The sequence below is a fragment of the Mesoplodon bidens genome (genome assembly GCF_964165515.1).
Source record: "Mesoplodon bidens genome assembly, chromosome: X".
Lineage (NCBI taxonomy): Eukaryota > Metazoa > Chordata > Mammalia > Artiodactyla > Ziphiidae > Mesoplodon > Mesoplodon bidens.
In genome coordinates, this window is record NC_138163.1 from 97,162,292 (window position 1) to 97,189,472 (window position 27,181).

Genomic DNA, 27,181 nt, shown 5'->3' on the forward strand with positions numbered 1-27,181 from the left:
GGTTGGCGCTTAATAACAGTGTGTTGAATAATGTCGAGGAGGACATTTACATTTTACAAGAATGAGCATCAATTCTGTTTGCCCCGATCGAAAGAGGATTGTGGGCTGTCGGGTTGGGCTGAGCACTTAACTTGAACTTGCGCTTGCACCGCATGAGGAGACCCTCCAGGGGGGCACTTCACGCCATTTTCAACCATGGTTTAGCTGTGGGGTTCTACCCTCAGGACCTGGTGTTGTGTGGGGGAGGGCCAGGACCCATGTCCAGGAACAGAGCAGGCCATTCAGGTCTGGGGTGACCTCGTCTCTGCAGGCTTAGCAAGTGCTCACCGAGTGTTAACTGTTAGTATTTTTTAACCAAATTAGAATCATGCTATCTAGCTATCTATTGCTTTTGTTTCTGCTTTATTCAGTGAATAGGAGCATTTTGGTAGGTCACTGAAAAATGTTTCAACGTATGATCTTTCACAACTGTTCAGACTGTCCTCACGTTGGTATGAACCACGACTGGTTCGACCAAGTGCTGATTTTTGGACATTCGGGTTGTTTCTAGTTTTTTCGCATAATCATCCCGGATTAGTTCCCCGGATTCCTACAAATCGAGTGGCTAGGGCAAAGCGTTTGTGCATTTTTAAGGTTTCTGACCCTCTCTGCAAATTGTTCTTCCAAAAGGTTGTCCTGTTTTAGGTTCCCTCTACTCAAGCTAACCGTGGGTGGGTATTATCATTTTTTTTAATCCTTTCTCAACATAACAGGTAAGAAAAATATCACCATGTTGCGGAAATTTGCATCTTTCGATAACTTATACTGTTCGTTGACCATATGTGCTTTTTCTTTTTTCAGTTGTCTGGTCAAGTCCTTAGTCCTAATAGGGTGTTCATCGTTTTTATTTATTGATTTGTCACAGCTCTTTGTATAAAAGGATATTAACCTTCCATCAGCCATACATATATAGCAAATATTTTCTCTCAGTTCATCATTTACTGAAGTTGTTTTTCTATTTGTTTATGCTGTTTTGTGATGCTTATGATGTTTTTATATTGTCAGCGAGGTTAGTTTTTTCTTCTGTGGTTACTGTCTCTGGTTTTGTGCTTAGAAAGTCCTTTCCCACTTGAAAATGAGATAAATGTTCACCTGTGTTGGCTTTTATTCTCTTTGATGGCTTCATTTTTTCCACTTACTGTAGAGGTTAAGAGTGTGGGTACTGGAGCCAGACTGTCTGGGACAGACCCAGCCTCAGCTCAAGCAGTTCGTGTGACTTTTAGCCAGGCATTTAACTTCTCGATACCTCCATTTCCTCATAGGTACTGTGATGGTTATAATAGTACGGACCTCAAAGGGTGGTTGTAAGGATTAACTCTCTCAACCTTGTTAGATGCTTAGCCTAGGGCCTGGCATACAATAAACCCAAGGTCCATATAAGATTATTATTTATCTCTTTAATGGATCTGGAATTTATTTTAGGGTACATGATGAGGGTGACATTTCAAACTGGGCAGGAAGGGGTTGGTGGAAAAATGGACTGGTTAGTCATTAGCTTTATTTTCCCCTTAATTATCCCAGAACCATTTGTTAAACAATCTATTCTCCAGCGTCCCCTGGTTTGAAATGCCATGTTCATCACAAACTCCATTCCCTCTAGACATTGGTCTGTATTTGAGCTTTTCCTTTCTGTTCTGTTCCTCGGTGTCTGTTCTGGTGCCAGGGCCACAGCGCTTTGCTGATTGTTGCTCCGCAATACAGTATAGCACCCGGCCGAAGGCCCTGGCATCTTGCCCTTTGTTATTCCTCGTTATTTTGGAATAACGAAGGACCAGCTCCTCCAGCCAGAGACCAACAACTGTTCTTATTTGGAGCATCTCTTTCTCTGTCTCTGTCTCTCTCTCTGTCCCTCTCTCTCTCTCTGTCTCTTTGTCTCTCCCCATCTCCCTGCGTTGTTTCTGTCTCTCTTGCTCTCTCTCTCTTTGACTTTCTGCTCCTATGGGTTCCTTCCCCCCCCCTCACTGTCTCTCCTTCTCTCGGTGTCTCTCACTGTCTCTCTTGTTCTCTTTGTTTCTCTCTCTGTGTGTCTATCTCTGTCCCACCTCATATCTCTCCCATCTCTCTCTGTAGCTCTTCTTCTCTGTGTCTCTCTGTTTGCCTATGTCTGTTTGTCTATCTCTGTTTCTGTCTCTCAGCCAGTCCCCTGGGTAGAACGGCAGTTATCGAATCAAAGCCCTGCAGACACCTAACAGCTCACTCAGACACAGAGCACAAGGCCCCTGGCCCTCATCCGCTCCACACCTCTCCCCTTCCCAGCGTACAGAGGGGCAAACTGAGGCTGGGAGATGGGCGGGCGGGCCTCTCTGAAGGCCTCACAGAGATGCAGTGGTAGAGTTGAGACCCAAGCTCAGATCTCAGGACTCTCAGTGGGGCCCTGTGGGGCTCTGTGTCTCTCCCCCACCATGGGCCTCAGTTTACCCCTCAGCACCCATGACAGGGGCAGGGGGACCCTGGGCTGTCTCCCAGCTGCTGCCGTTCCCCCTTCTGCCCTCTCACAGGTTGGACCCTCATGGTCACAGTGTGGGGCTAGCCTCACGAGAGCTAGGCTGGGTGGGGTCCCAGGGCCCCATGGGTCAGGAGGCCTCATGGCCAGAGGGTGGTGATACTAGAGGGACATAAGTCAGTCGGTCTATCTGTGGGTCTGGCTGTGGACAGAGCTCAGCCGTGTCCCCAGAGTTGGCACAGGTCCCTGGGATCCTCTATCCCACGGCTCCTCCAGAGAGCCTGGTGGTAGACTCTACCGGCAAAGGCCAGGGCTCTGACTGCTCCCACCATGAGGTCCTAGCTGAAGGTCTGCCAGCCTCAATGTCCCCTTCCTTCCCTCCCCATCTCTGGCAGAATGGCTGTGAGTCTGGGAGCACTGTCCCAGAATGGACAGGGAGATGGTGGCCCTGCAGGGGTCCATGTACTGATCACCGACATTTTGTTAAGCATTTCATGTGAGTTAACTTTGGAAGATGGGTACAATTATTGTCCCGTTTTACCCATGAGCCCGAGGAGAGTTACAGCTAGTTAGTGTCAGAGCCTGGCTCCAGGCTGGGGGAAGCAGAGGGGACGATTCTGACCCTCTGACCTTCACAGAACTTAGGAGGGAGGCTGAGGGGAGGCTTGCTGCAATTCCAGGCCTGGCGGGCGGGAGGCACTATGAACTTCGGGAAGTTCCAGTGATTTTGGACACCAGGGACATAGGCCTTCACCTACTGAGAAGTTAGACCCATGGACCCCACCGAGTCTGTGGGTTTGAGATTCTGGGATCCTTTGAATCTAAGAAATGATGTTCTACGATTCTGAGGTTCTAGCATAGTACCATTTGAAGACCCAGAGGGTCCCAGTCTCTGTGGGGTCTGCATGGCGCTCCCCAAGCATCAAACCTTGGGCCTCTCCATGGCCCAAAAAGGGCTGGGTCTACAGGGCCCAGGGCTTGTCATGGTGGCCAGACGGACGTCACTCACCACATCCGCCAGCACCCACATCACCCCACCTGGGCCAGGCCGGCTGCAGGACGGGACGGCCAATTCTCGGAACGAAACCCGTGGGGTAGGGTACCTGCCCCCTTCTCTTCCTCCTTGGTGCGATGAAGCCCAGCGCATCCGGCCGCCATGACGTCAATGGCGGAAATATCTGGGGAAGTCGGGGGCTGTGACAACAGGGCCCAGATGCAGACCCCGATACGAAAACACAAACTGTGTCCCAGAAACATCCTCCATGTGGCTTCTGAGAAATAGTCAGAAAAGGATGCCCCAACAGACAGTGCAGGAAGCCGGCTGCCCAACCTGGCCCTCCAGGTACCCCACCACGAGACAGACCATATCCACGGCCCCTTTCTGAGAATGTATCTATGCTGCCCTGAGTCAGGTTGTTCCAGATGTGTCTGAGGAGGTGAGTTCTTATAGGCTCTGGCCAAGGGTCCAGGCAGCTTGGGAAGTGACCACAGGCTAGCCGTGTGGGCCAGGCCAGAGTGGTGGAGAACATCCACTCATTCACCAAAATCAACATTGGTTCGCTCAGGTCTTCTGTGACAAAGTACCACAAACTAGGTGGCTTAAACAACAGAAATGTTTTGTCTCACAGTTCTGGAGGCCAGAAGTCCAAGACCAAGGTGTCAGCAGCGTTGGTTCCTTGTAGGGCTACGAGGGAGAAATCTGTTCTCTCTCCTAGCTTCGGATGGTTTGCTGGCACTCTGACATTCCTTGGCTTTATACAAGCAACACTCTGATCTCCGCCTGCCTTCATGCACTCATTCATTCACTCACCTCTTCGGGGTCATCGACACTCTCTCTGGCCCTTGTTCTGAGCCTCCATAGACCCAGGCTCCTGATTCTCACCCAGTAATGTTCTAAGGCCCCGAGAGACTAAGGGTTTAAATACCTGGATTCACACCCCCACCTCCGTCAGCACCGTAACTCTGGCAACCCCCAGGAGCTGACAGCAAAGAAAGAAAGGAGCAACTGCCCCTCAGAGCCCTTCTTCCGCTCCCCAGGGCTGCTCTCGGCAGCTGTGTGCCCAACCCAGTGCTATGGGGCGGGGTGGGGAGACACACACATATACGCACACACTTCCCGGAGAAAGAAGTAGAGATCTCAAGTCACCATGGGGCTGTGGGACACTGTACCTGGTTGTCCCCTTCAGTAAAATGGATGTTGGGCTTGGCAGTCCCTTCCAGCTCTGGCTTCCTCTCAGATTGGGACTCTAGGGTTCTGAGAAACCAAGGCCCTGCCCATCGGGGAGTGTAAGGTTCTGGAGCTATTCTGGAGGACTTTCTGGATAGGGCTTGGGGAGGGGAAGAGAGGAGGAGCGGGCATTCCAGGCAGGTCGAATAGCATGAGCAAAGGCTTGGAGGCAGGCCTGAAGAGCAGAGATTGGGATGAACTCTGGTGGGAGCCGAGTCGAGGAGCCCGCACAGGCCCTGGCTCAAGAGAACCTGTCTCTCTTCCTCTCTGGCACCTGCCCTGCCAGCTCCATGCAGGGTGGGAGCCCAGAGATGATCTCAGATGCAGAGCTCCAGACCCCTGTACTCAGCTTCCACTTGGCCTTGCCACTTGCATGTCTAACACCAGAGTCGTCGTGTCCCTCCACACCTGGATCACCGCCCCCAACCCTGCTCCCCCTGCTCCCCCATCTCAGGTCATGTCAGCTCTGTCCTTCCAGCTGCTCAGCTAATACCCAGAAGTCACCTTGACCCTCCCTCTCTCACCCTCCACATCCAAGCTGCCAGCAAATTCTCCTGACTCCACCTTCGAAACATTTAACTCCGAACCCACCCACTTCTCACCATCTCCACTGCCTTCATCCTGGTCTGGACTGTTGCTTGCCTGGACTATTGCAGTAGCCTCCTCACTAGTCCCCCTACTACTGCCCTCTCCTTCCTAGAGTCTGCCCCCCTCACAGCAGCCAGAGGGATCTTTGGAGTCCATATGCCCCCCTTGCACTCCCAGATATGCCCGTCACTGGGGTAACATAATGCTCCCAGGAGACAATCAGAAAGCAGCCCCCATGGGATCAGCAAAGGTTGTGTGGCCTATACTGGGGTCAGGGAGGACAGGAGGGCTGAGGCTTAAAGAGCACCACTCAAGTGCTGAGACCTATCCTGGCTGAGGCCCCACAAACCACCCCAAATTCCCCACCACCCTCAGGGAGGACACCTCCCCACCAGGCCCGTGCCAGCGTGTACAGGCACACTGTGCGCTGGGTCCGTGTACGTCTGCACATGGGGTGTGCTTGGAGACACAGGCACGCCAGTGCTCCTGACACCGAGTATGTGTGTGCACATGCGCACACACGTGACCAGAGCTGGGGCCCCTTTGGGACACACCCCAGCCAACGCCTGCTCTGACCAGAGTGGGTGTCCACGTGGTTCAGATGGTTGAGCATTTCACACACACCCCAGCACATCTGTAACTCCCTCCCCTTGTGTCCCCGCAGCCTGCCCTCGGAAAAGGACCCAATGCCCAACCCCAGGCCAGCCAAGCCCTTGGCCCCTTCCTTGGTACTCAGCCCATGCCCAGGAGCCTCGCCCAGCTGGAGGGCTGCACCCAAGGCCTCAGACCAGCTGGGAGCCAAGGGCCCGGGGACAACCTTCCAGGGCCGGGACCTCCGAGGTGGGGCTCACGCCTCCTCTTCCTCCTTGAACCCCATGCCACCATCGCAGCTGCAGGTGAGGCCTAGGGCCCAGGATGGGGCAGGCAGGGTGGGGTACCTGGGCCTATAGGTGCCGACCTTTACTGTGGCACTGGGCGGGGGGCCCAGCTGGGGCACAGGAAGTGGTTTTCTGGGTCCCAGGCACGTCTGTGACTTATGCAGATGTCACGGGGCCAAGAAAGTCCCCACTTAGCAGGTCTCAGAGATTCGAGGCTCTCCGCAACCTCCCAATCCCTGTCTCAGGATAGGAGACCCTATCATGGTCCCACAGGCATAGCCATGTGTGTCTCCATCCCCCTGTGACAGAGGGCTTGGGGCCCAGGGAGGTGAGGTGACAGGATGGAGGCCAGCTCTGCCACTTATTAGCTGTTTGATCTTGAAAAAGTCACCCAATCTCCGTGAGCCTCAGTTTCCACATATGTAAAATGGGGTTGGTCATTCTGCCTAGTACGTGGGGTTGTGGTGAGGAGTATATGGGTTAGACGTGTAGAACAGTGAACATGAGGATGGCATCTCACCCGCCTGCCTTCCCCCAGCTGCCCACAGTGCCCCTCGTCATGGTGGCACCCTCTGGAGCACGGCTGGGTCCCTCACCCCACTTGCAGGCACTCCTCCAGGACAGGCCACACTTTGTGCACCAGGTACCAACCCAGAACAGGCAGGGAGGAGGGAGCAGGCGGGAGAACTGGGGAGAGGACCTGGCTGAAATGGACACCATGTGCCCCTAGCTCTCAACGGTGGATGCCCATGCCCGGACCCCTGTGCTGCAGGTGCGCCCACTGGACAGCCCAGCTATGATCAGCCTCCCGCCACCCACTGCTGCTACGGGGGTCTTCTCCCTCAAGGCCCGGCCTGGCCTGCCACCTGGTAACACTGTACCCCACAGCTCCACAGAAGCCCAGAGCCCCCAATCCTTGAACATAAGTGGTGTGGGCTGCTGACTTGCGGCCCTCAGGAGGCCAGAGGTGTCAGGTCTTATCATCTTGGAAACTCCAACCTCTAAAAAATGTCAGGCTCAGAGCCTTAAAGACACAGAATGTCAAAATCACGGAACCACAGATCTTTGCAAAGTTAGTCGAAATGTCAGTGCAGTCTTTGAGCTGCTCCACCAGTAGCCTTGGAGATTAGGGACCACAGAGCCCCCTGGGAGTCTGGGCCTGCAAAGCTCAGGAGGGTGGGAAGCTCAAAATGAGAGGCTTTGTGGGCCGAGCTCCAGAGCCTGGCCCCCGGCCCCCAGAGGTGCCCTGTCCCCACCTGCAGGGATCAACGTGGCCAGCCTGGAATGGGTGTCCAGGGAGCCAGCACTGCTCTGCACCTTCCCAAGCCCCGGTGTGCCCAGGAAGGACAGGTCAGTGTGCAGGGCTGGGAAGGACCCTTGCCCTGCCATCCCCTCCTCTGACACGCTTTGTCCCCCCAGCACCCTTTCAACCATGCCCCAGGGCAACTACTCACTGCTAGCAAATGGTGTCTGCAAGTGGCCCGGATGTGAGAAGGTCTTCGAGGAGCCAGAGGACTTCCTCAAGTGAGTGGGTCAGGCCCGTTCCGGTCCAGGGGGGCCCCAGTTTGTGGGAGGAGGTCTGGGGTGCACGTCTCAGCTCAGGCCTCATCCCGATGGGGGGTAACATGAAAGAGGCAAAAGCTGAGACTGCGGGTTCAGATCCTGGCTCCATCACTCACTGGCTCTGTGACCTTGGGCAAGTTACTTAGTTTCTCGGAGCCTCCGTTTCCTCATCTGTATAATGGGGGCATCATAACAGAGGTGTGTGCTATGATTTACCTCCATTTTACAGACAAAGAAACTGAGGCCAAAGAGGTTAAGTGTCTTGATCAAGATCACCCAGTTCCCGAGTGACAGCCAGCCTCCGGAATCCACACTCCTAACTGCTTTGCCCTGCTACACCCCCTCATGCCAACACACCAGCCTTTTATTGATTTTATTGATCCCCAAAGTCCCATATCCTCACAATGGCTATTGCTGCCTCCTCTCAGCCCCATCACACACACACTCTCTCTCTCTCCCCCCCCCCTCTCTCTCTCTCACACACACACACACACACACACACATACACATACCTTTTCCAACCATACCCAGCTATCAGTGGCAATTCAGTGCATCCCGCCCTCTTCACAAGCAGGCCTTCGCACAAGCTGTACTCTCCACCTGGAATGCCTTTCCCACTCTCAGCTCACCACCCTTCCGTCATCATCTCCAGCACCCTGGCCATACAGTAGATGCCAAATAGCATGAGTTGAAGGAATGACAGGTGTGAAAGGAAGACTGAGGTAGAAAGAGGGGAGGGAGGCTGAGGCTCTGAGGAGAGACCTTCCTCCCAGAGGGTCTGAGCCCTCCCCATTAGGAATGTTGAGCCGAGAAGCCAGGCTCGCCATGGTCACCCGCATGGACTCTTTCCGCTACCCAGGCACTGCCAGGCAGACCATCTCCTGGATGAGAAGGGCAGGGCGCAGTGTCTCCTCCAGAGGGAGGTGGTGCAGTCTCTGGAGCAACAGGTGACATGGGGGGGCAGGGGCAGGGGGACGGTGGGTGAACGGTACGTCCACCCTGTGCCAGGAGCCAAGCTCACCCAGGATGGGGGCTGGCATGAAGGAAGGAAGGGGGCAGGGCACTCCCAGGGAAGACCACAGCCTGCGCAAAGATGTGGCGGAGAAAGATCAGGTTGAGGCCTCACTCTGTGCCTGTCCTCACAGCTGGTGCTGGAGAAGGAGAAGCTGGGTGCTATGCAAGCCCACCTGGCTGGGAAGATGGCCCCAACCAAGGCTCCATCCACGGTGAGCCACCCCAGGCCCACAGGTTGCACAGACTGCTGGGGAGCAGGGGAGGGGCCCTGCAGGGGGCAGGGTTCCTATCCTTGCACCCAGGCCCTGGGATCTCTGGGCCCCTGTCCCCAGCTCCAAACATGCCCAGACCTAGGAATCTCTCCCTTTCTACCTACAGACGCTCTGACCTTAAGATCCCAAATCATGATCTTGAGTTTGCAAAGCAACAGCAAATTGCCAAACACTGAATGCAGACTGTGTGCCGCTGGCAAGACCAGCTACATAACTCACAGAGCCCAGTGCAAAATGAAATCGCGGGGCTCAGATTTCAAAATGATGACCGCAGAGCATTAAACAAAGTGCAGGGCCCCAGGACCTTCAGAGATCACACAGAAGCTGGCCCTGGGTGTCAGGCACTGTTTGTGAGCACTTTGGTGATGTTAACTTATTTAATCCCCATGATGCATTGTGAGGTAGGTATTACTATCATCCCCAATTCACAGATGAGGAAAATTGAGGCCAGGGAGGCTTAGGTGACTTTCCCAAGGTCGCAGTTGGGTAGCAGAGGAGCCCAACTCAACCCTAACTCGTGGCCCTGGCACTGGTGTGCTACACACACTAGTGTCCACACCCGCACTTTAATAAATATGGCTCGTGCTGCTTTGTGGGATTCTACATCAGAGTGGAATTGAGAAGAGGGTGCCCTTACTTTTAAAAACACTTATTTAAAAATAAAGTGGCAGGGCTTCCCTGGTGGCGCAGTGGTTGAGAGTCCGCCTGCCGATGCAGGGGACACAGGTTCGTGCCCCAGTCCGGGAAGATCCCACATGCCGCGGAGCGGCTGGGCCCGTGAGCCATGGCCGCTGAGCCTGCGCGTCCGGAGCCTGTGCTCTGCAACAGGAGAGGCCACAACAGTGAGAGGCCCGCGTACCACAAAAAAAAAAAAAAAAAAAAAAAAACCTGAAGTGGCAAGTTTAAGCCTCTGGGTCACCAGCCTCTCCCTCTTCCCCCAGGCATCATCCGACAAGGGCTCCTGCTGTATCGTAGCCACTGGCACCCCGGGCACCACTGTCCCGTCCTGGCCGGGTCCCCAAGAGGCCCCTGAAGGCCTGTTTGCTGTGCGGAGGCACCTCTGGGGCAGCCATGCAAACAGCACGATCCCAGGTAAGGATGGTATGTGCCCTACGTGGTGCCCTCTGAGCCCCTCATCTCCCCGACTGGTACTGGGCGGGGGACTGCTCTTCCCCACCACTGCCACCCAGCCTTTGAAAACTGGCAGCTGCTCGTAAAAGCTTCCTCTCTGGATTTCCATGGCCTCCAAGCCCCCACTGTGGTCTCAGATGTCTAGTCCTAGCCCTGTCTCCCCTGGGGATTAGGGCTCACTCACTCTGCGCTTCAGCTACTCCATTTGGTCATCAGAAGGGAGGGAGCTAGATTAGTAATTCCCAGGGACTCTCCCTCTCCCCACCAAGGAAAAGCAGGGTGACTCGCCCAAGCTCACCAATCCCCTACTACCCGCAAGGTCTGGGCTGTGGGCTTAACAGCGATTAGGGCCTTTGAGTGCCATCCTGACTCCGCCATTTAACCAGTTACATCCATTTCGTGTGGAAGTTACTTCACTTCTTTTAAACCTTGGGGAGAATAAGCCCCATTTTGGTGGCAACGGTGCAAAGGGGAAATGATATCATTTATGTCAAGTGCTTAGCAAACAGTGACTGTGATCCTGGAAAGCGGTGTTCACGGTGGGATTTCAGGCAGGCAGACTCCGACAGCCGGTCGGTCGAGAGCAGAGGGTGGGAGAGGGAGCGAGTTCCCAGACAGGGCCTGATCCCTCCGTACCTCTGACAGAGTTCTTCCACAACATGGACTACTTCAAGTTCCACAACATGCGGCCCCCTTTCACCTATGCCACCCTCATCCGCTGGGTAAGCAGAGTGCCGGGCTGAGGAGAAGGAAGAGAGGGTGGGGTGGAGGACCTGCCTCTGTCTGAGCACCCCCAGGCGGGCTCCTGCCTGAACAAACCCACGCCTCAGATGTGATCCCCCATCTTCACCCCAGACCTGCCCCCAAACCAACACCTAAACTGCCATCCAATCCAGTGCAAGCTAAAAGCTGGCCTTCAACACACCCCCTTCCTGATGGCCACATGAACTCCACACCTAACTGCCTCCTGGGCCTATAAATAGCCCCCAAACTAGCCTGAATTCTTCCCCTTGCCCTACACCCACCCCAGGCACACCCTAACTCCTTCACCAGCCCAGACGTACCCCAGTCTTCCAACACATTCCCCCCTAGACCCCATCTCTAACCCCTTCCTTGTAACACCTGACCCGTCCCAACCCCTTCATCCTCATCCCCCTAATGCCTTCCCAGAGGCTTCACCAGAGCCTGCCCGGACCTTTATCCTAGGCCCACACCTAACCCCACACAATGCCACCCGTTCACCTACCTAGCCCCATCCCAACCCGGAGCCTCACCGCAGCCATGATCACCGACCCTTGACTCAATTCCACTCCTAAATCCAAGCAGATCAAATTCCCGGACCCTCAGCCTCACTCCACACCTAATCCGAGCCCTGACCCTTAACAACCACACACAATCAACCTCATTCTTGACCCTGAAACTAACCACATCCCTGACACATAAAATAACTACGTAGCTAGGCCCACCTCTGACTCCTGACCTAATGCCACGCGTCATCCCACCGCTCGCCCCTCGACTCACCCCAGTTCATCCCCAGCCTGACCTTTAACCAGCCACTTCCCCGACCTTTAACTCTGCCTGGTCCTTTACCCCTTCCAAATCCTTAACTGGACCCCACTCTCTGGCCCTTACCCTTCCCAAACCCTGAAACCTCACTCTCACAGAGAACTCCAACTCTACCCCAGAAATTTAACTTAACTCTAGCCCTAACCCTGAAGCAGACCTCACTCCAACCTCAGCCCTGATCCTCTAACCCCATCCCAGCCGTACCCTCACCCCACTTCTAACCCCGTCTCTGACCGGTCACCCCACACCATCTCCCTTCCTTCCCCCGTCCCCACAGTTCCACCCAGGTCAGAAGGCCCAAGGCGGGCCAGTGCCCCTCTCAGTCCGAATTTGGGGGAGCAGCTTCCCTTACCCCCACACCCCCTAACCTCCAGGCCATCCTGGAGGCTCCCGAGAAGCAGCGGACACTCAACGAGATCTATCACTGGTTCACACGCATGTTCGCCTTCTTCAGAAACCACCCTGCCACCTGGAAGGTGAGCACCTCCGGAGGTGGCAGTGGCTGGGAGGGCCTCAAATGCCACTGCGGTGCTGGGTCAAGTTCAGGAACGGGTGGGCCTGGGACTGGGCTTGTAGGCATGTTGAGAAAGGGCAGGAGGTCGATGTTTGGTGGGGACTGCTGGCCTCAGAGGATGACTGCCTGCCTGCTCCCCTCCCCAACGTCCCCGGCCCGGCTGGCTGGTCCTCTTTCCACAGAACGCCATCCGCCACAACCTGAGCCTGCACAAGTGCTTTGTGCGTGTGGAGAGCGAGAAGGGGGCCGTGTGGACCGTGGATGAGTTTGAGTTCCGCAAGAAGAGGAGCCAGAGGCCCAGCAGGTGCTCCAACCCCACACCCGGCTCCTGACCTCAAAGCCAAGGAAAGAAGGAAGGACAGGGGCCAAAACGGGGGAGTAGAAGTGGCTGGAGGCAGGGGTGACCGGCCCTGGACGTGCCTGCAGGGACCAAGGAGTAAGGTGTGCACCATCTTGCTGGCCAGGGACCCTGCTCCCCAGCTGACCGTCCTCCTGGATCACATGCTCTGCACCAAGGCTGCTCAGAGGGACCCCGGCCCCAACCCCACACCCCCGCCCCAGCCCCCTGTGACCGGCTCTCCAGCCAAACTGAGCCTTCACAACCGACCACACACACAGCCTGCCTCAGTCGCTCTCACAGATGACCTTAGGGCTGGAAAGGACACAGAGTCGCAATCCTGTCCCTTGGACTCAATACTAACCCCAAAACACGAAGAGCCTGCCTCAGTACACTCACACCACCTCAAATCCACAGTCACACAAACGGTCACACCCGAGCACAGTCCTGTCAACCCACATGCCCCAAAGCACACACCCGTAGCCAGCTTCCAGGCCCACAGGTGCAGTGTCACACGGGGCGTGCCCAGACACCCGCACAGAAGCAGCCTCGGTACCTTCCGGATCTCAGGTCCCAGAAAGCCACACAGACACATGCTGGTCACACACGGTATCACACAGCTCCCGACATAGACGCTCGGTCACACAGACTCTCTGAACTCACCTGCATGTCTCACGCATGCGCACCCACAAAGCACCCCAGGGGGCCTCCTGAGTCCCACGCAGACACCCAGGGCCATGCACACCGACTCACCAAATGTACCCAGTGTCTCACCTGCCACCCGCCCCCTCCCCCATCCTGAGCCCTGTGCCCTGTGCCCCCATCCATGCCTCAGCTTAGACTGCAGAAGAGCCCCTCATTTATTTGAGATCCAAGGCCCCAACCCCCAATGCCCTCCGCAATAAACTGCAGCTGAGCTCCCACACTCTGGGTGATCGTCCCAGATAAGGGTTGGGGTCAGGTGGGCAAGGGTCTGGGGCCAAGGCTACAGCAGGAGGAACTGGACCGCAAGCAGAGGGCAGGGCCCAGGCCAGTGCTTGGCCAGTGCCCCCAGCTCCCCAAATCCCTGCCTGAGGCCCGGGGGAGACCTCTGCTGGGGGCTGCTCAGGCCTCACGGACCCGGCCCAGGAGGCCAGCGTTCTCCTGGCGAAGGGCTCGGTAGTCCTCACGGATCTTCTCCAGGTTGCTCAGGGTCTTCTTGCCCATCTCCGTCTCAATCTAAGGCAATGCGAACCGCAGCCCTTCAGCGCGCAGGGCCGCTTTCCCAGCTCCTGCTCACCCGCCCCACCCCATCACGGCCACCCAGGGCCCCTCCCATGCTCCTCCCACCCCCTCCAATAGCAGCCTGCTCTGTCCCACCGCCAGGCCTTTGCACACGTCATCCGTCCACCTAAAGCATCCTTTGCTATGCGGCAGGATCGCCCAGCACATACTCGAGCTGAAGCCTCTGCCAACGGCCCCGGGAGGCAGGCGTGAGGACCCTCAGGGGGAAGGAGGGGGTCAGAGCAGGCCACTGGGCTGTTCTAGGTCACACACACAGCGCCTAAGGGGCAGGGCTGAGACTCCAGCCACAAGCTGTGTCTGGTTCCACAGCCTCTCTTGGCATAAACCGAGGAGCTGTCCCCGGGCCTGCCTTGGTTAGCCCTCCCAGCCCCAGGCCTCACCTGCTCCTCAAGGTCTCGAACCTCCCGCATGATGGTGCCCGTGTCCTCGATGGTCTGGATGAGCTGGCTGCAGTTCTGGGGACAGCAGGAGCAGAAGGCTTGCACCCCAACTTGGCCCCACCCCAGCCAGCCCCCAGGCACGCTTCTCCCCTCACCTCATGCAAGGCAGCTAGATGCTTGTAGGCCTTCCGAACAGCATCGTCCTTTTTGGCATCCTGATCACACAGAGGAGATCCTGAAGGTGTCGGTGGGCTGTTCCCGCCTCACCCCGCCCCTACCCCACCCCCCACCTCCAGGCCCCCACAAGGCCACCCTCTCCCACTCCCTGACTTCATCTTCCCCAGGGCAAAGGCAGGCCCGAGCATCAGTGTACCTACGAGGCTCACACAGGGCCCAGGCCCACCCCACCCCCACCCCCAGCCCGGCCTGCCCCACACCTTGAACACAAGCTCATCGGTCACCGCAAACGTCCGGTCCAGCTTCCCAGACAGGGAGTTGATTTCCTTCTGAAGCTCCTTCGTGTCAGACAAGATCTGGCAAAGGCCAGGGTAGCCGTGAGCCCGTCTGGGGCGGGCGGGCGGGCAGCTGAGGGCATTCACGTTTATGCCGTCCCATCCAGACAGGGTCAGGGGTGGCTGAAGTGGACTGTGTGGGGCTCTTCTGTGTCTGGGTATATGGCCAGATAGCTCTGACTTTCAGAGGGTGTGAGGTCCCCGTGTAGCCCTGCAACACACATCCGCCCCTTTGGCATATCTACCCATATGACCCACCCTCCCGGCCACGATGGCGTACCTTAGTGATCTCTTCCTTCTGCTTCCGGATGTTGCCCACGATCTCCAGGATGCGCTGGGTATAGGCCAGCCGAGACACGTCTCTGGGCAGGGTCTCGAGCTCTGACATCTAGACAGATACAGCAGGTGCTCCCTTAGCACCCACGCCTCCCCGGCTCTGAGTGGCCCAGGGCCCCCACACAGGCCTTACCAGCTGCTTATAGACGTCCGCCTTCCGGCGGGCCTCTTCGGCAGCTGCCCGAACACTCTGGTGCAGTTCCTGGATCTCTGCCAGCCGTCGAGAAGATTCCAGCTGCCAGGACCCCACGGATAGAGGGCAGTGAGGCAGAGTGCAGGGCTAGCCCCCTAGGGAGGGACCGAACCCGCCCCACCCACGGCCCCGGACCCCACCACCTACCTCTCTGCAGTCCTGGAGCTTTCGGAGGTGGCGGTACTCAGCAAGGAGCGGAACACGGTGCTTTTCCCACTGACCTGCCAAGTGGATGACCCGCTGGGCACTGCTCTCTACCACGAGCTGGGGGTGGTGGCAGGGGGGCTACATGTCACACAGGCTGGGCCCATCCAACTCCGACCCTCCCAGCCCAGCCTCAGCGCCAGCCCCACCTGCAGCTTGGCAAGGTTGGCAGCCCCGTCGGGCAGCAGCTCCACCGCCCGGCTCTTCAGGCGCAGGGCCTGCTCATGCTCCGCTGTGCTGAGCTTGCTCTGCCGACACTCGGTCTCCACCTGGCACCCAGGATTCCCACTCCCAGTCAGTGGGGGAGCCCCACGCACACCACAACCTCCCAGCCCCCACTGAGCCTGGAGAGCCCTGGCCTAGCCCAAGGCCCTCAGACGACAACACATCCCTCTAGGGGCCCTATGGGCCCCTTGGACCCCTGCTGATAGCAACGGAGACCTATAAGCAGTGACGGGCACCCACAGGCCCCTCTGACCCCTCCACCTCCAGGACCCCTGATGAGCCCCACAAGCCCCTACAGAGGCCCACGGACACTTACACCCCTCCCGATTCTCACAGACACCAAGGCACCTCTAACCCCTGCAGGTCCAACACCACCCCTACATTGCCCTCTCATTCCCACTGATTCTCCTGAACCCTCAAGAGGCCCACAGGTCCCCCCAGTGTCTCCCATGAACCCTTCTGACAAGTGCAGACCTCTACAGAGTACCCCCTCAAGTCCCTCTAAGCCGTGTAGGCCGGACTTGTGACCTGACCCCAGTGGGCAGCCCCTCTCCCACACCCACCTGCACAAGGCTGATTCCCAGGGTCTTCATGTTGGCTTCAACCTCTTCAATGTTGCGATTCACTCCCTCCAGCTGCTCCCGAAGAGACTCCAGCTCCTGCTCCTGAGCTGCCCACGTGTCCTGGGAGGCACAGGCAGTCGGGGTGGGGGTGTCAGGCCCAGTAGACAGCCAAGGACCCAAGACACCTCCCCCGCCCCACCATTGCTCTGCTCACCTGTTCAGGCCGCCGGGAGGTGGCCGGCACATCTGACACCTGGGCTGCCTGGGCCTCGGGCTCCTGGGGAGCGAGAAAGGAGCATCCTGGCTGTCGAGGAAAGCCCTGCCCCTCACAGCCCAGCCTCAACAGCCCCCAAAAGCGCCCTCCCAGCACCATACCCAGGAACAGTACCACTGTACCACTGACGGCTGTCAGAATGTGTGTGAGGATCAATGCGCTCTCTGTGACCTTAGACTGGAGTGTTTGCTCATAAAGAAACCTCCCTGACCCTGACACAGCTCTTGCCCATCTTCCCATGAGAAGGATGAGGGCCCCTCTGGATGACCATCCAATGAGAGAAGATATGTCCAGAGGAAACTGCCCAGGAAAAGCTGGGGTTCACAAAGAGCAGCCCTACACGATCACATAGTTCCCACCCTTCTACCCTTTTTCCACGGAAGTTCCCAAGAAGCCAGGGGCTTGTTCTGGGTGCCCACCACCGTGGGGAGAGGGCAGGCCAGGTGGGAACACGTGTCCCTGTATGGATAAAATGTGGTGTTGTGTACATAAAGCAATACCACCTTGGCCCCATCGGCATGCCCCAGGCCCACTCAGGCCCACCCACCAGATGGAAGGTGAACTTCTCTGAATGTGTGAAGCGGGAGCCCTTGGGAGCACCAGTCCTGGCGCCAGCATCCCAGGCCTGCAGCAGCTCTCCCAGGTCTCGGGCTTGTTGGGGGGGCCCTGGCCGGACCCAGGTCTGGCGCAGATGCTCGGCCAGGTGCTTCTGCAGCCGCTGTCGCTGAGCCCGAGTATCCTCCTAGAAACAGTGGAAGAGTGTGGAGGCCTGCTGGGTACCCAAGGCCCTGCCTCCACCAGGGAGCCGCTTGACAAGGTGCTACCCCCAAGTCACACCAGCCATCCAGCATCTCCCACAAGGGGGCCCAGACCCACTCTCCTGGTCCACAGGCCTGGGAGCTCCCTGAGGATGGGGCCTCCTCTTCTTCAGCCCTGCTTCTCTCTACCCACTGGCTCCCTGCAATGGAGGAAGCTGTGGGAAGGGAGAGAAGTAAGCCTGCAGCCCCCAAATTAGAGACCGACACTCAAAAGATATGTGGGGACAGAGCGGAAACCGAGTCAGAGGTGCTGGGCAAAGAAGGCGGCAGAGGCGGAGTGGAATTGAGAGAGAGAGAGAGAGAGACATGAGAACAGAGGCAGTTTTGAGACAACTGGAGAAATCTGATTACAAACTCAGTGTTGGATGGTATTAAGAGGTCACTGCTACCAATACAGGGGACACGGGTTTGAGCCCAGGTCCAGGAAGATCCCACATGCCGCGGAGCAACTAAGCCCATGCACCACAACTACTGAGCCTGTGCTCTAGAGCCCGCAAGCCACAACTATTGAGCCCGCATGCCACAACTACTGAAGCCCACGAGCCACAACTACTGAGCCCGCATGCCACAACTACTGAAGCCCACGTGCCTAGAGCCCGTGCTCCACAACAAGAGAAGCCACCGCAATGAGAAGCCTGTGCACTGCAATGAAGAGTAGCCCCCGCTCACCAAAACCAGAGAAAGCCCACACGCAGCAACGAAAACCCAACGCAGCCAAAAATAAATAAATAAATAAATGTACGGGAAAAAAAGATGTAATAGGTTCTGGTTCAAAAGATAAAATGCATATATAAAGCTTTAAAAAAAAACAAAAGAAAAAGAGGTCACTGTTAATTCTGTTAGGTGTGAAAATGGCCCAGGGGTTGTGTTAAAAAGTGAATGCCCTTATGAGTTAAGAGATGTCTGCTTAAGTATTTAGAGTTAAAATGATATGATGTCTGGGACTTGCTTTAAAACATTACAGAAAAAGAAGTTAGAGAAGGGATGAGGAAAGATTGGCAAAATGCTTATATCTTTTTTTTTTTTCTTTTTTTGGTTGCGCCTCACAGCTTGCGGGATCTTAGTTCCCCGACCAGGGATTGAACCTGGACCCTCAGCAGCGAAAGCGCTGAGTCCTAACCACTGGACTGCCAGGGAGTTCCCACAAAAGGCTTATAATTGAAGGTGGATGGCAGGGACATAGAGTTTATGAGACTATTCTCTCTACTTCTGTGTTTGAAATGCCTATAAGTTTAAAAAAGAGAGAAAAAGATAAAGACAGAACAAATGGCAGCGGAGGAGGCAGAAAGAGACAGTTCCAGAGGTGGACAAAGTGGGGAGGGGATGGGGACAGATACTGAGGTGGACAGAGGGGAGATGGAGGTGGATAGAGAGGTAGACAGAGGCAGAGACACAGAAACGAGGAGACAGCGGTGGGGAGAGAGAAAGAGGGGCAGCAAAACCACAGAACGAGAAAGCCAGTGATGAGAAGAGACGGTGCAGAGATCTGGAAGCCACACGTCAGTGATGACGGCAGAGACAGAGAAAGAGGGAGCGAATCAGGGGCAGGAAGAAGGTAGTAGAAACAGGGCGGAAGGGAGCAGATCCTGACAGCTCTGGCTGCGTGTGCACGTCCTTCGGTGGAACATCGCCCTCAGAAGAGAGTGGTATCACCACCCGTGTCTCACAGCAGGAAGCCGACGCTCCGAGGGGCCGTACTGACTTGTGCGAGGGCCACAGTCTTTCTGACTCCAGTGTTCTTTCAGGCAGGGAGCCAGGTAGTTGCACACAGAGAGGAGACGATGGAAGAGAGGGACAAAGTGGGGAAAGGAGAAGGGCAGAGGACTAACGGGAAACAAAATGGGAGCCACAGTGAGCAGGGACCTCGTCAGCGGGGACCAAGCACCGGGCAGTACCTGGACGGGGAGGCGGGATGCCCGGTGGACCCAGTCCTCATCCCTGGGGTGGTCCCGGCCCGTGTGCTGGCAGAGTTGGATGGCGTGGCGTTCAAGAAGCGAGGCCACCCTCGCAGCAGGCTGGGGCACCTGGGCGGGGGCTGGTAGCAGCAGAGGACTCGCCTGGAACTCGCGGGGCTCTGGAGGCAGCAACAGAGTCAGCCAGGCCTCCTGCTTCACCATGCAGTTAGGCCCACCTCTACCGCTCCCCCCAGCCCCTCTCCACAGCCTCATCCTCACCTCCTCTGGAGAGCAAATCAGGCATGAACAGCCTGCTGGCGTGGAAAGGCTTCTGGTGGGCCGAGCCCTGGTGAGAGAGCAGAATCAGACCTCTAGGGTGAATCGTGACGGGGGCACCAGCGGGAGGGGGCCAGAAACCTGAGCACCCAAATGGGGACAAGGCAGGCAAGGCAGCAGCAAGCAATATTGACATGAGTTGAGGGGTCCCACCTGGAGGTGCTGCAGCTTAGGAGTGCGAAGGAGGGGTGGGACCCAGGGCAGGGCTAGCTGGTCCCGGATTTGGCTCCCGATGGCCCGGAGGAGGATAGCTGAGTCACCTAGGGAAGTGGGGAGGGAGTGTCAATCAGGTGACGGTGCCACAACTCCAAAAATGCATACCCTGGGAAAGCAGGCAGACTGCACCCCCAGAGATACATATCTATGTAGCTATCATTCTCAAACTCAGACATTCAACAAACACTTATTAAGCACCTACTTGGTACCAGTCACCATTCTAGACCCTTGGGCTACTTCAGAGAACAAACTGATAAATATCCTCCTGCCCTCCCGCAGAGGCAGGTAGAGGAGAGCATGGCCAAGGTCATAAGTACAATACAGATCACTGTCAGGTGGTCATCGGGAAAGGAAGATAAGGACCGGACCTTTGAGAGGAAGATATAATTTTAAACAAGGCAATCCAAGGAAGGCCTCCCTGAGGTGACATGTGAACAGGAGCCTCCAAGAGGTAAGGGAGTGAACCATGAGGCTATCTGGGTGAGTAAGCCAGCAGATGCAAAGGCCCTGAGGCCGGAGTGGCCTGGTGTGGTCAGAGTGGAGTGGGTGAAGCGGGGGCAAGGCAGGAGGTGAGGCAGAGAGGCCCCTTCCAGCACCAACTCCCCACCTGGGTCAGCCCAAGCCCAAGTTCCCTTCCCCCTGCCCTGCATTCCCTCTCCCAGCCCCAGTCCTCCCACCTAGTTCTCCTGAAGACATATACCCCACCCCCACCACTCAACCTTTTCACCACTTCCACCTCTCTCAGCCCCCACAACACCCTCTCCCTCACCCCCACCACGCCCCAGGCACCCCATACCAGCAGGCTGGTCTGCGTCCTCAGAGGCATCAGTGGGCAGACGTTCAGCCAAGAAGAGAAGCAGGTCCCGGAGGTCAGGCTCACTGGGGTAGAGGAAGTTCTGATAGCCAAGCTCCAAGGGATATCCCAGGTCCTGGGGGTGGGGGAGGGTGGCCGCTATCAGTCGGGCAGGCAGGATCCTCCTGTTCTGGGAGCCCAGGGCTGAGACCACAAACGCTCCCACTCTCTCACCAACCACCACCACCCTCTGAACTTCCCTTTGGCTCACCAAGGCCTTCAGAGCTTTAAAAATTAAAGCTCTGGGGACTTCCCTGGTGGCTCAGTGGGTGTGACTCCATGCTCCCAATGAAGGGGGGCCCAGGTTCGATCCCTGGTCGGGGAACTAGTTGGGGCATGCGTGCCACAACTGAGAGTCCGCACGCCTCAGCGAAGGTCTTACGTGCTGCAACTAAGACCCGGCACAACCAAAATACATACATAAATAAATAAATATTTGTTAATAAAATAAAATTAAAGCCCTGGCCTTTCTAAATATGACTCAAAATCCAGAGGCCATGAAAGAGAAGATGGGTATTTCTGAATACATGAAAAAAAAAATTTAAAGAAAAATTACAGTGAGCAAAGTCAAAAGCATAATGACAAGCTGGGAAAAAATATTTGGAGTTCATATCATAGGCAAAGAGTGAATCTTTTTCACTAGTATATAAAGAGTGCCTAAAACTACACAAGCAAAAAGACCAACAGTGCAACAGTAACAGAGGCAAAAGATAGGAGCAGACAATTCCCAGAAACAGAATGAAAAACGGCCCTTAAACATATGCAAATATGTCCAACCTTGCTTACAAGAGAGACTTGAATTGAAAGCACATGGAGAGACCCCACACGGGCATCACCAATCTGGGACAACCTGACGTTACGTTCTCCTGAGGTCCACTCGGGCAGGGAGGTACTATCACTTGCACAGAGTTCCTGCCCCAGACCTGAATCTAGTCATGAGCAAACAATCAGACCAATTCAGATTGTGGGGCATTCCAGGAAACAACCAGCCTGCACTCTTCAAAAACATGTATCAGGGCTTCCCTGGTGGCGCAGTGGTTGAGAGTCCGCCTGCCGATGCAGGGGACACGGGTTCGCGCCCCGGTCCGGGAAGATCCCACATGCCGTGGAGCGGCTTGGGCCGGTCAGCCATGGCCGCTGAGCCTGGGCGTCTGGAGTCTGTGCTCCGCAACGGGAGAGGCCACAACAGTGAGAGGCCCGCATACCGCAAAAAAAAAAAAAGTATCATTGCAAAAAACTAAGGAGGACTGTTGGATACAGAAGATTAGAAATGTAACAATGATATGAAATGTATGATCCTAGACTGGACTCTCTAGTTGGAAGGAAAAAGAGCTGTAAGTATATTTTTGTAACTACTGAGGAAATTTGACCATGCACTAAATATTAGATACTATTACTCTATCAATATTCAATTCATGGGTGAGATCATGATATTGTGGTTATACTGGCGAACGCCCTTTTACTTCAGAGAGATGCACTGAAAGTTTTAGGTATGAAGTGTCATGATGTCTGCTGCCTTCAAAAGGTTCAGAAAAAAATGTGTGTGTGTGTGTGTGTGTGTGTGTGTGTGTACCCAGACAGAGAGAAAAGAATGGAGGAAAATGTTAACAACACAGAAAGCTAGGAGAAGGGTGTTATTTTTCTGTTTTCATTTTTCCTTAAATTTGAAAGTTTTTCAAAGTACAAAGCTAGGAGGAAAACTATACAGAGATACTATTCCTCACCTATTGAATGGGCAAAACTCTTGACAATACACTCAGTGGGTGAGGCTGTGGGGAAACAGGCACCCTCTCATACACTGCTGTTGGGAAGGCAGAAATTAAACAATCCCAGTGAAGGCGACTGGGAAAAATCGAACAAAATGGCGTATGCGTTTACCCTTCCACCTAGCAATCCTACTTCTAGGAGTTTACCCTGAAGACAGGCCTCCAACAATTCAAGAATATATATGCACAAGGTTATTCATTACAGCATTATTTGCAAAATATTGGGAACTCCCTAAATGTCCAAGCATAGGAGAGGGGTTGAGTAAACTACAGTGCATACATACAATGAACTACTCTGCAGCTGCAAACAGGAAAAAAAAAATGATTGCCTGTTATGAAATGATTTCCAGGATATGTGGCAAGGGGAAAAAATAAGGTAAGAAACTAGGTATATGCTCTCTTTTGTGTAAGAAAGGGGGGAAATAAGAATATATATTTATATTTGCTTATATCTTCATTTTTTAAAAACTGGAAAGGCACACAAGAAACTAATCAAAGTAATCCCCCTTACAGCAGACGGGTAAGGGTAACGAGGTGAACGGTTTGGAGTGCCAGTGGGACTTCTCAAGGTATTGTGTTACTTCTTGAACACCTTGGAGATTTCTTCGACTCTTTCAGTAGTTAACCATCTTTTACCTAGTTAACAATTCTTTATATTGAAATTTCCCTATTCAAATTACTGCTGGGGTTTGTGTCTCTGGACTGGACACTGACTGATAAAAATGACCCACACAAAATAGTAAATAATGTTTTTAAAAGAGACTATGGGCTTTGGAGTCAAAAAGATTGGGGTTGAAATCCAGCCTGTGCTACTTAACTGACTATAAGGCCTTGGACCAGTTATTCAACCACCGAGAAGCTCAGTTTCTAGCTGTAAAATGGGGCTGACAGTACTCTCCCGATGTGGATGCTTTAAGGGATAAAAGGGCCCATCAAGGTTCTGGGCCAGAGTTGCATGGATTCTGAAAGCATACTTCGTGGATGCAAATCCAAGCTTTACTTCTTACCAACTGGGTAACCGCAGGCAAATCACTTAAGCTCTCTGAGCTTCACTTTTCTCACCCGAGAAAAGGGATACCAACAGTGCCTACTTCAGAAAGTTGTCACGAGAATTCAGTGAGTTAACACCAGGTTACCACAATGCCCAGCACAGAGCACACACTCAAAAAACATCATTATTATACACACATACGTGTATTTGGTCACAACGTAAGATATATTTATTCCAGAGGATCACAGTCAAAACAGTGTGAAAACCACTGTCTTTTAAGCTACTTTACTTTGGGTTTTTTCCGACACCTGCAATCAAAGGGCTGTGACTGATACAGAAACTCACTCCAGGAGTGGGGTGTGTGAAATGACAGACACCAAAGTATGGAGGTGGCTGAGTCGCAAAAAGTGGTGCCAGGAGTAGGGCACATGAAGAGGCAGACACCAGAAGGGGGCAGTGCTGAGCCAAGGTGGGCTACATGAGCAGCACCCAGCTGGGTTAAGAGAGACCTCTTCTACCTGCTCAGGGCAAACCGGGGCTCTGGGGCCAGACAATCACGTGAACCTCTCAATCACTGAAAAAGCCATACTCACGCTAAAGTTAGTGTGAGGAAAAGTAGGTCACCACCAAATCCAGTGGGAAACAGCACTGAGAGAAGGGAAGAAGAGAAAACTGGGGGAAGCCTGATCCCCAGCCCCTCCTCAACACGTCCCACTGTGCACCCTCCTAACCAAACAGGACACAAGTTCCCCCTTATAAAGTGCCATCCTTGAGAAGACAGCCCCAGGCCAGGGGACAGACTGCCTGCCTCGAGGGCCACCAAGAGCTCCTGACAGAAGAACCTGAGAACTCCTGAGAGCTAGGTGAACCAGAGAGCCAAGGGGAGGGTAGAGCTCTGAGGCCTATTTCTAAGAGACAGAAACTGCACAAGCAGGGAACAAATTCAAGAAACCTGACCACCCAGTCCCTTGGGGCTAAGTGGAAGGTTTCGCTGTAGTTACTCTATTGTCCCTCTACCACCATATACTGAGTATGCTGGGCATGTTGACATTCATTATGTAGCCACAAGTTGCTGGAACACAAGCAGCCAGATCAAGCCTATCCAATAATAGTAATACCACTTGCACAAAGCTTACTATATCCAGCTTTTCACGTATGAACTCTTTTTTTTTTTTTTTTTTTTGCGGTACGCGGGCCTCTCACTGTTGTGGCCTGTCCCGTTGTGGAGCACAGGCTCCGGACACGCAGGCTCAGCGGCCATGGCTCACGGGCCCAGCCTCTCCGCGGCATGTGGGATCTCCCCGGACCGGGGCACGAACCTGTGTCCCCTGCATCGGCAGGTGGACTCTCAACCACTGTGCCACCAGGGAAGCCCTGAACTCATTTTTAATCCTCATAGCAACCCTATGTGGCAGGTACAATTCTTACCCATTTTACATACGAGAAAACTTAAGCCCAAAGAGGTTAAGAGACTAGCCTAAAATCCCAGAACTAATGAGCCAGGAGAAATGACATTTACTTGGAGCCCTTGGATATAGTAACTGGACACAGGTCTGTACTGGGGAGGCGTGAGTGCTTCACCAGAAGGCACTTTATTTACAATAGAGACTATGTAAATTATTCTCACAAGAGGCAAGCTGCAACAGGGTAGAGTAAAGTTTTAGTGCAGACACTTTTAGTTAAGCAGCATATCTTCCTTTGGGTAACCCTCCCTCCCCCAACTCCAAGTGATCCTGAAGGAGCAGCCAATCACAGTGCCCTATAGGGATGACCATGTGATCCAAGCTGGCCCAACCAGAGAACGTGGTGGTTAATTTCAGCCTGAGCATGTGAATCAAAACAGGGTCTTTTCAGGAACTGGTAAATGGATACTATAAGGGGAAAAGTTCTTGGTGCTAAGCTCAAAATATGGGAGCCACGGGCAACTCAGGCACAAACTGAATCAACTCATTTAATCCTCAGGACAACCCTACTTTTATCATCTCGATTTCACAGATAAGGAAACTGATGCCCACATGGGGCATCAGTTAGCAAGGTCACACAGTCAGCAAGTGCTGTAGCCAGGGTCTGAACTACTCAGTCAGCTTGACCACAGAGCCGGCAGCCTTAACCACTAATGAACACTAAGCCACAACGGGAGGTGGCAGAGAGGAAAGTCAAGAGTCTAAAAGGAGCTTAGTGACTTTGTGAAGGAGGAAGGAAGAGGTTGTGTGTGATTGGGAGGAAGACACTCACCATACAGGCCTGAGCCAGGCTCATGGCCAGACGGAACCGGGCAGACATAGCAAGAGGCAGCAGGGGGCTAAGGCCAGAGCCCACAGCAGGGTTGATCACACGCAGGCAACGGACCACAGCTTCTACAACCAGCTCAGTGGTGAAGGCTCGCAGGGTCTGCACATCTGGAGGAACTGCCCTGAAGAAGAAGGAGGCAGGCTCGATGGGGGGTGGGGGGAAGCAGTCAGGAAACAGGGATGAGGCTGGGCCGTGCTGCCTTCTGGAAGCCCTAGTACTGGGATGGGGTGGGGAGGGTGGCCACAGTTCAGACAGGTCCTGGGTGTTGCTGGCTGACTTCCATTTGGAAAACTAAGAGTGGGGGGAGTCCTCAGGTCCTAAGATCTTGGTGTAGAATGGTGGATGGAAGGGATCCAAGTTTAAAAAATCTCAAATTTCCCTATGCCTAAAAGCCCCAAATTTCTGGGGTCTGGGAAGGCCTAGGAGCCCAGGTGGAATAGTCTCTGGGTCTCTGCATCCCCAGATATCATGTTTGCTGCATGTCAGAGGCCCCTAGATACTGACCTGCTAGGATTTTGAGACTAGATGTTGGGAGGCTGGAGTTTTCAGGAGTTCCAAATGTCAGAGTCCCTGGGTATCAGGACCACCCAGTCTCAAGCAATCCAGAAATCAAGCTCCCTAGATGATGTCATCTTGGGTTTTTAGGACCCTCGAATGCAGGAGTCCTTGTGCGTCGGGGTCACCAAGCATTAAGGCCACCAGATTTTAGAGTCCTGGGGTTTTTAAAGGCTCAGGTATTGGGAAACCAGGTTTGAAGGTTCCCAAATATCCAGTCCCAGGGGATTTTGGAGTCCCTGAGTGCCAGGATCCCAGAGTTTTAAGTTCCCTGGTTCACAGGATAAAGGTGGCTTAGAATCTCCAGATGTCAGAGTCCCAGGGTATTGCTGTCAAGATCCACAGATTTCAGGATCCCGGGTCTTGAGGTTCCAAGGTTTTAAGGTCTCGAGGTGTCTAGGTCCTGGAGTTTGGGGTTTACCAAGTGTAGAGGTCAAAGGGTTTGGGAGGCCCCGTGTGTGTGTGTGTGCGTGCGTGTGTGTGTGTAAGGAGGAGGGAGGGTCTTAGGGTCCTGAAGTTGCAGCCCTAGATGTCAAGGTCCGGAGTTTTGGAGTCCCGGATGTGGGCATTCCGGGGTGGGCGGGGGCTGTGTCCTTACGTGCCGGCCTGTCGCAGGGAATGGATGAGGATTCGGTCCGCCTCCTCCATGGTAGAGCCGTGGTGGAGTCCGAGGTTGGGTCCAGGGCCGGGTCCGAGCAAGAGAGGCGCGGCTGTGGAAAACCCGCTCCCTGCTCGCGGTCCAAGGAGTGTCACGGGCTGTGCGAGGAGAGCCGGGAAGTGTAGTTCCGAGACCTAGTTCGGCGCAAGCCGGATGCCTGTCGTTCTGCTGTGAATGGGCGCGCGCAGGCTTGAGCGTGCAATGGCTGCTGGGAGTTGTAGGTTTTGTTTTGTTTGTTTTCTCTTTCCTGCAGCCCAG

The 27,181-nt window shown here is 54.6% G+C and overlaps 2 protein-coding genes across 3 annotated transcripts; one reads left to right on the top strand and one right to left on the bottom strand.

Moving 5' to 3' along the window:
• The first annotated feature begins 5,968 nt into the window (after nucleotides 1–5,968).
• FOXP3 (forkhead box P3) lies at nucleotides 5,969–12,702 on the top strand. The gene is made up of 10 exons (XM_081223244.1): nucleotides 5,969–6,193; nucleotides 6,714–6,818; nucleotides 6,906–7,044; nucleotides 7,438–7,699; nucleotides 8,598–8,685; nucleotides 8,884–8,964; nucleotides 9,966–10,116; nucleotides 10,801–10,877; nucleotides 12,096–12,197; nucleotides 12,418–12,702. The coding sequence occupies exons 1-10, from the start codon at nucleotides 5,984–5,986 to the stop codon at nucleotides 12,565–12,567; spliced, it is 1,365 nt and encodes a 454-aa protein (XP_081079370.1). The 5' UTR covers nucleotides 5,969–5,983; the 3' UTR covers nucleotides 12,568–12,702.
• Nucleotides 12,703–13,408: 706 nt separating this feature from the next.
• CCDC22 (CCC complex scaffolding subunit CCDC22) lies at nucleotides 13,409–27,099 on the bottom strand. 2 transcript variants are annotated; one of them, XM_081223225.1, is made up of 17 exons: nucleotides 26,864–27,099; nucleotides 25,654–25,831; nucleotides 20,605–20,737; nucleotides 19,746–19,852; nucleotides 19,536–19,602; nucleotides 19,257–19,435; nucleotides 17,091–17,285; nucleotides 16,484–16,546; nucleotides 16,270–16,389; nucleotides 15,631–15,750; nucleotides 15,425–15,541; nucleotides 15,218–15,319; nucleotides 15,029–15,136; nucleotides 14,674–14,769; nucleotides 14,392–14,451; nucleotides 14,237–14,311; nucleotides 13,409–13,790 (listed from the first exon to the last, which is right to left on the bottom strand). In XM_081223225.1, the coding sequence occupies exons 1-17, from the start codon at nucleotides 26,911–26,913 to the stop codon at nucleotides 13,677–13,679; spliced, it is 1,884 nt and encodes a 627-aa protein (XP_081079351.1). In that variant the 5' UTR covers nucleotides 26,914–27,099; the 3' UTR covers nucleotides 13,409–13,676. The 2 variants fall into 2 exon arrangements, with proteins under 2 accessions (XP_081079351.1, XP_081079352.1); XM_081223226.1 differs by lacking the exon at nucleotides 26,864–27,099 and adding an exon at nucleotides 26,215–26,855.
• Nucleotides 27,100–27,181: the final 82 nt, after the last annotated feature.

Excerpts from the sequence above, each read along its gene's own strand:
- FOXP3 (XM_081223244.1), top strand. The coding sequence starts at position 5,984 with ATGCCCAACCCCAGGCCAGCCAAGCCCTTGGCCCCTTCCTTGGTACTC. Across the intron at positions 6,819-6,905 it reads GGCCACACTTTGTGCACCAG|CTCTCAACGGTGGATGCCCA; the intron begins GTACCAACCCAG and ends ATGTGCCCCTAG. Across the intron at positions 7,700-8,597 it reads GAGCCAGAGGACTTCCTCAA|GCACTGCCAGGCAGACCATC; the intron begins GTGAGTGGGTCA and ends TCCGCTACCCAG.
- CCDC22 (XM_081223225.1), bottom strand. The coding sequence starts at position 26,913 with ATGGAGGAGGCGGACCGAATCCTCATCCATTCCCTGCGACAGGCCGGC. Across the intron at positions 25,832-26,863 it reads TCCCTGCGACAGGCCGGCAC|GGCAGTTCCTCCAGATGTGC; the intron begins GTAAGGACACAG and ends CTTCTTCTTCAG. Across the intron at positions 13,791-14,236 it reads TTCGAGACCTTGAGGAGCAG|ATTGAGACGGAGATGGGCAA; the intron begins GTGAGGCCTGGG and ends GCATTGCCTTAG.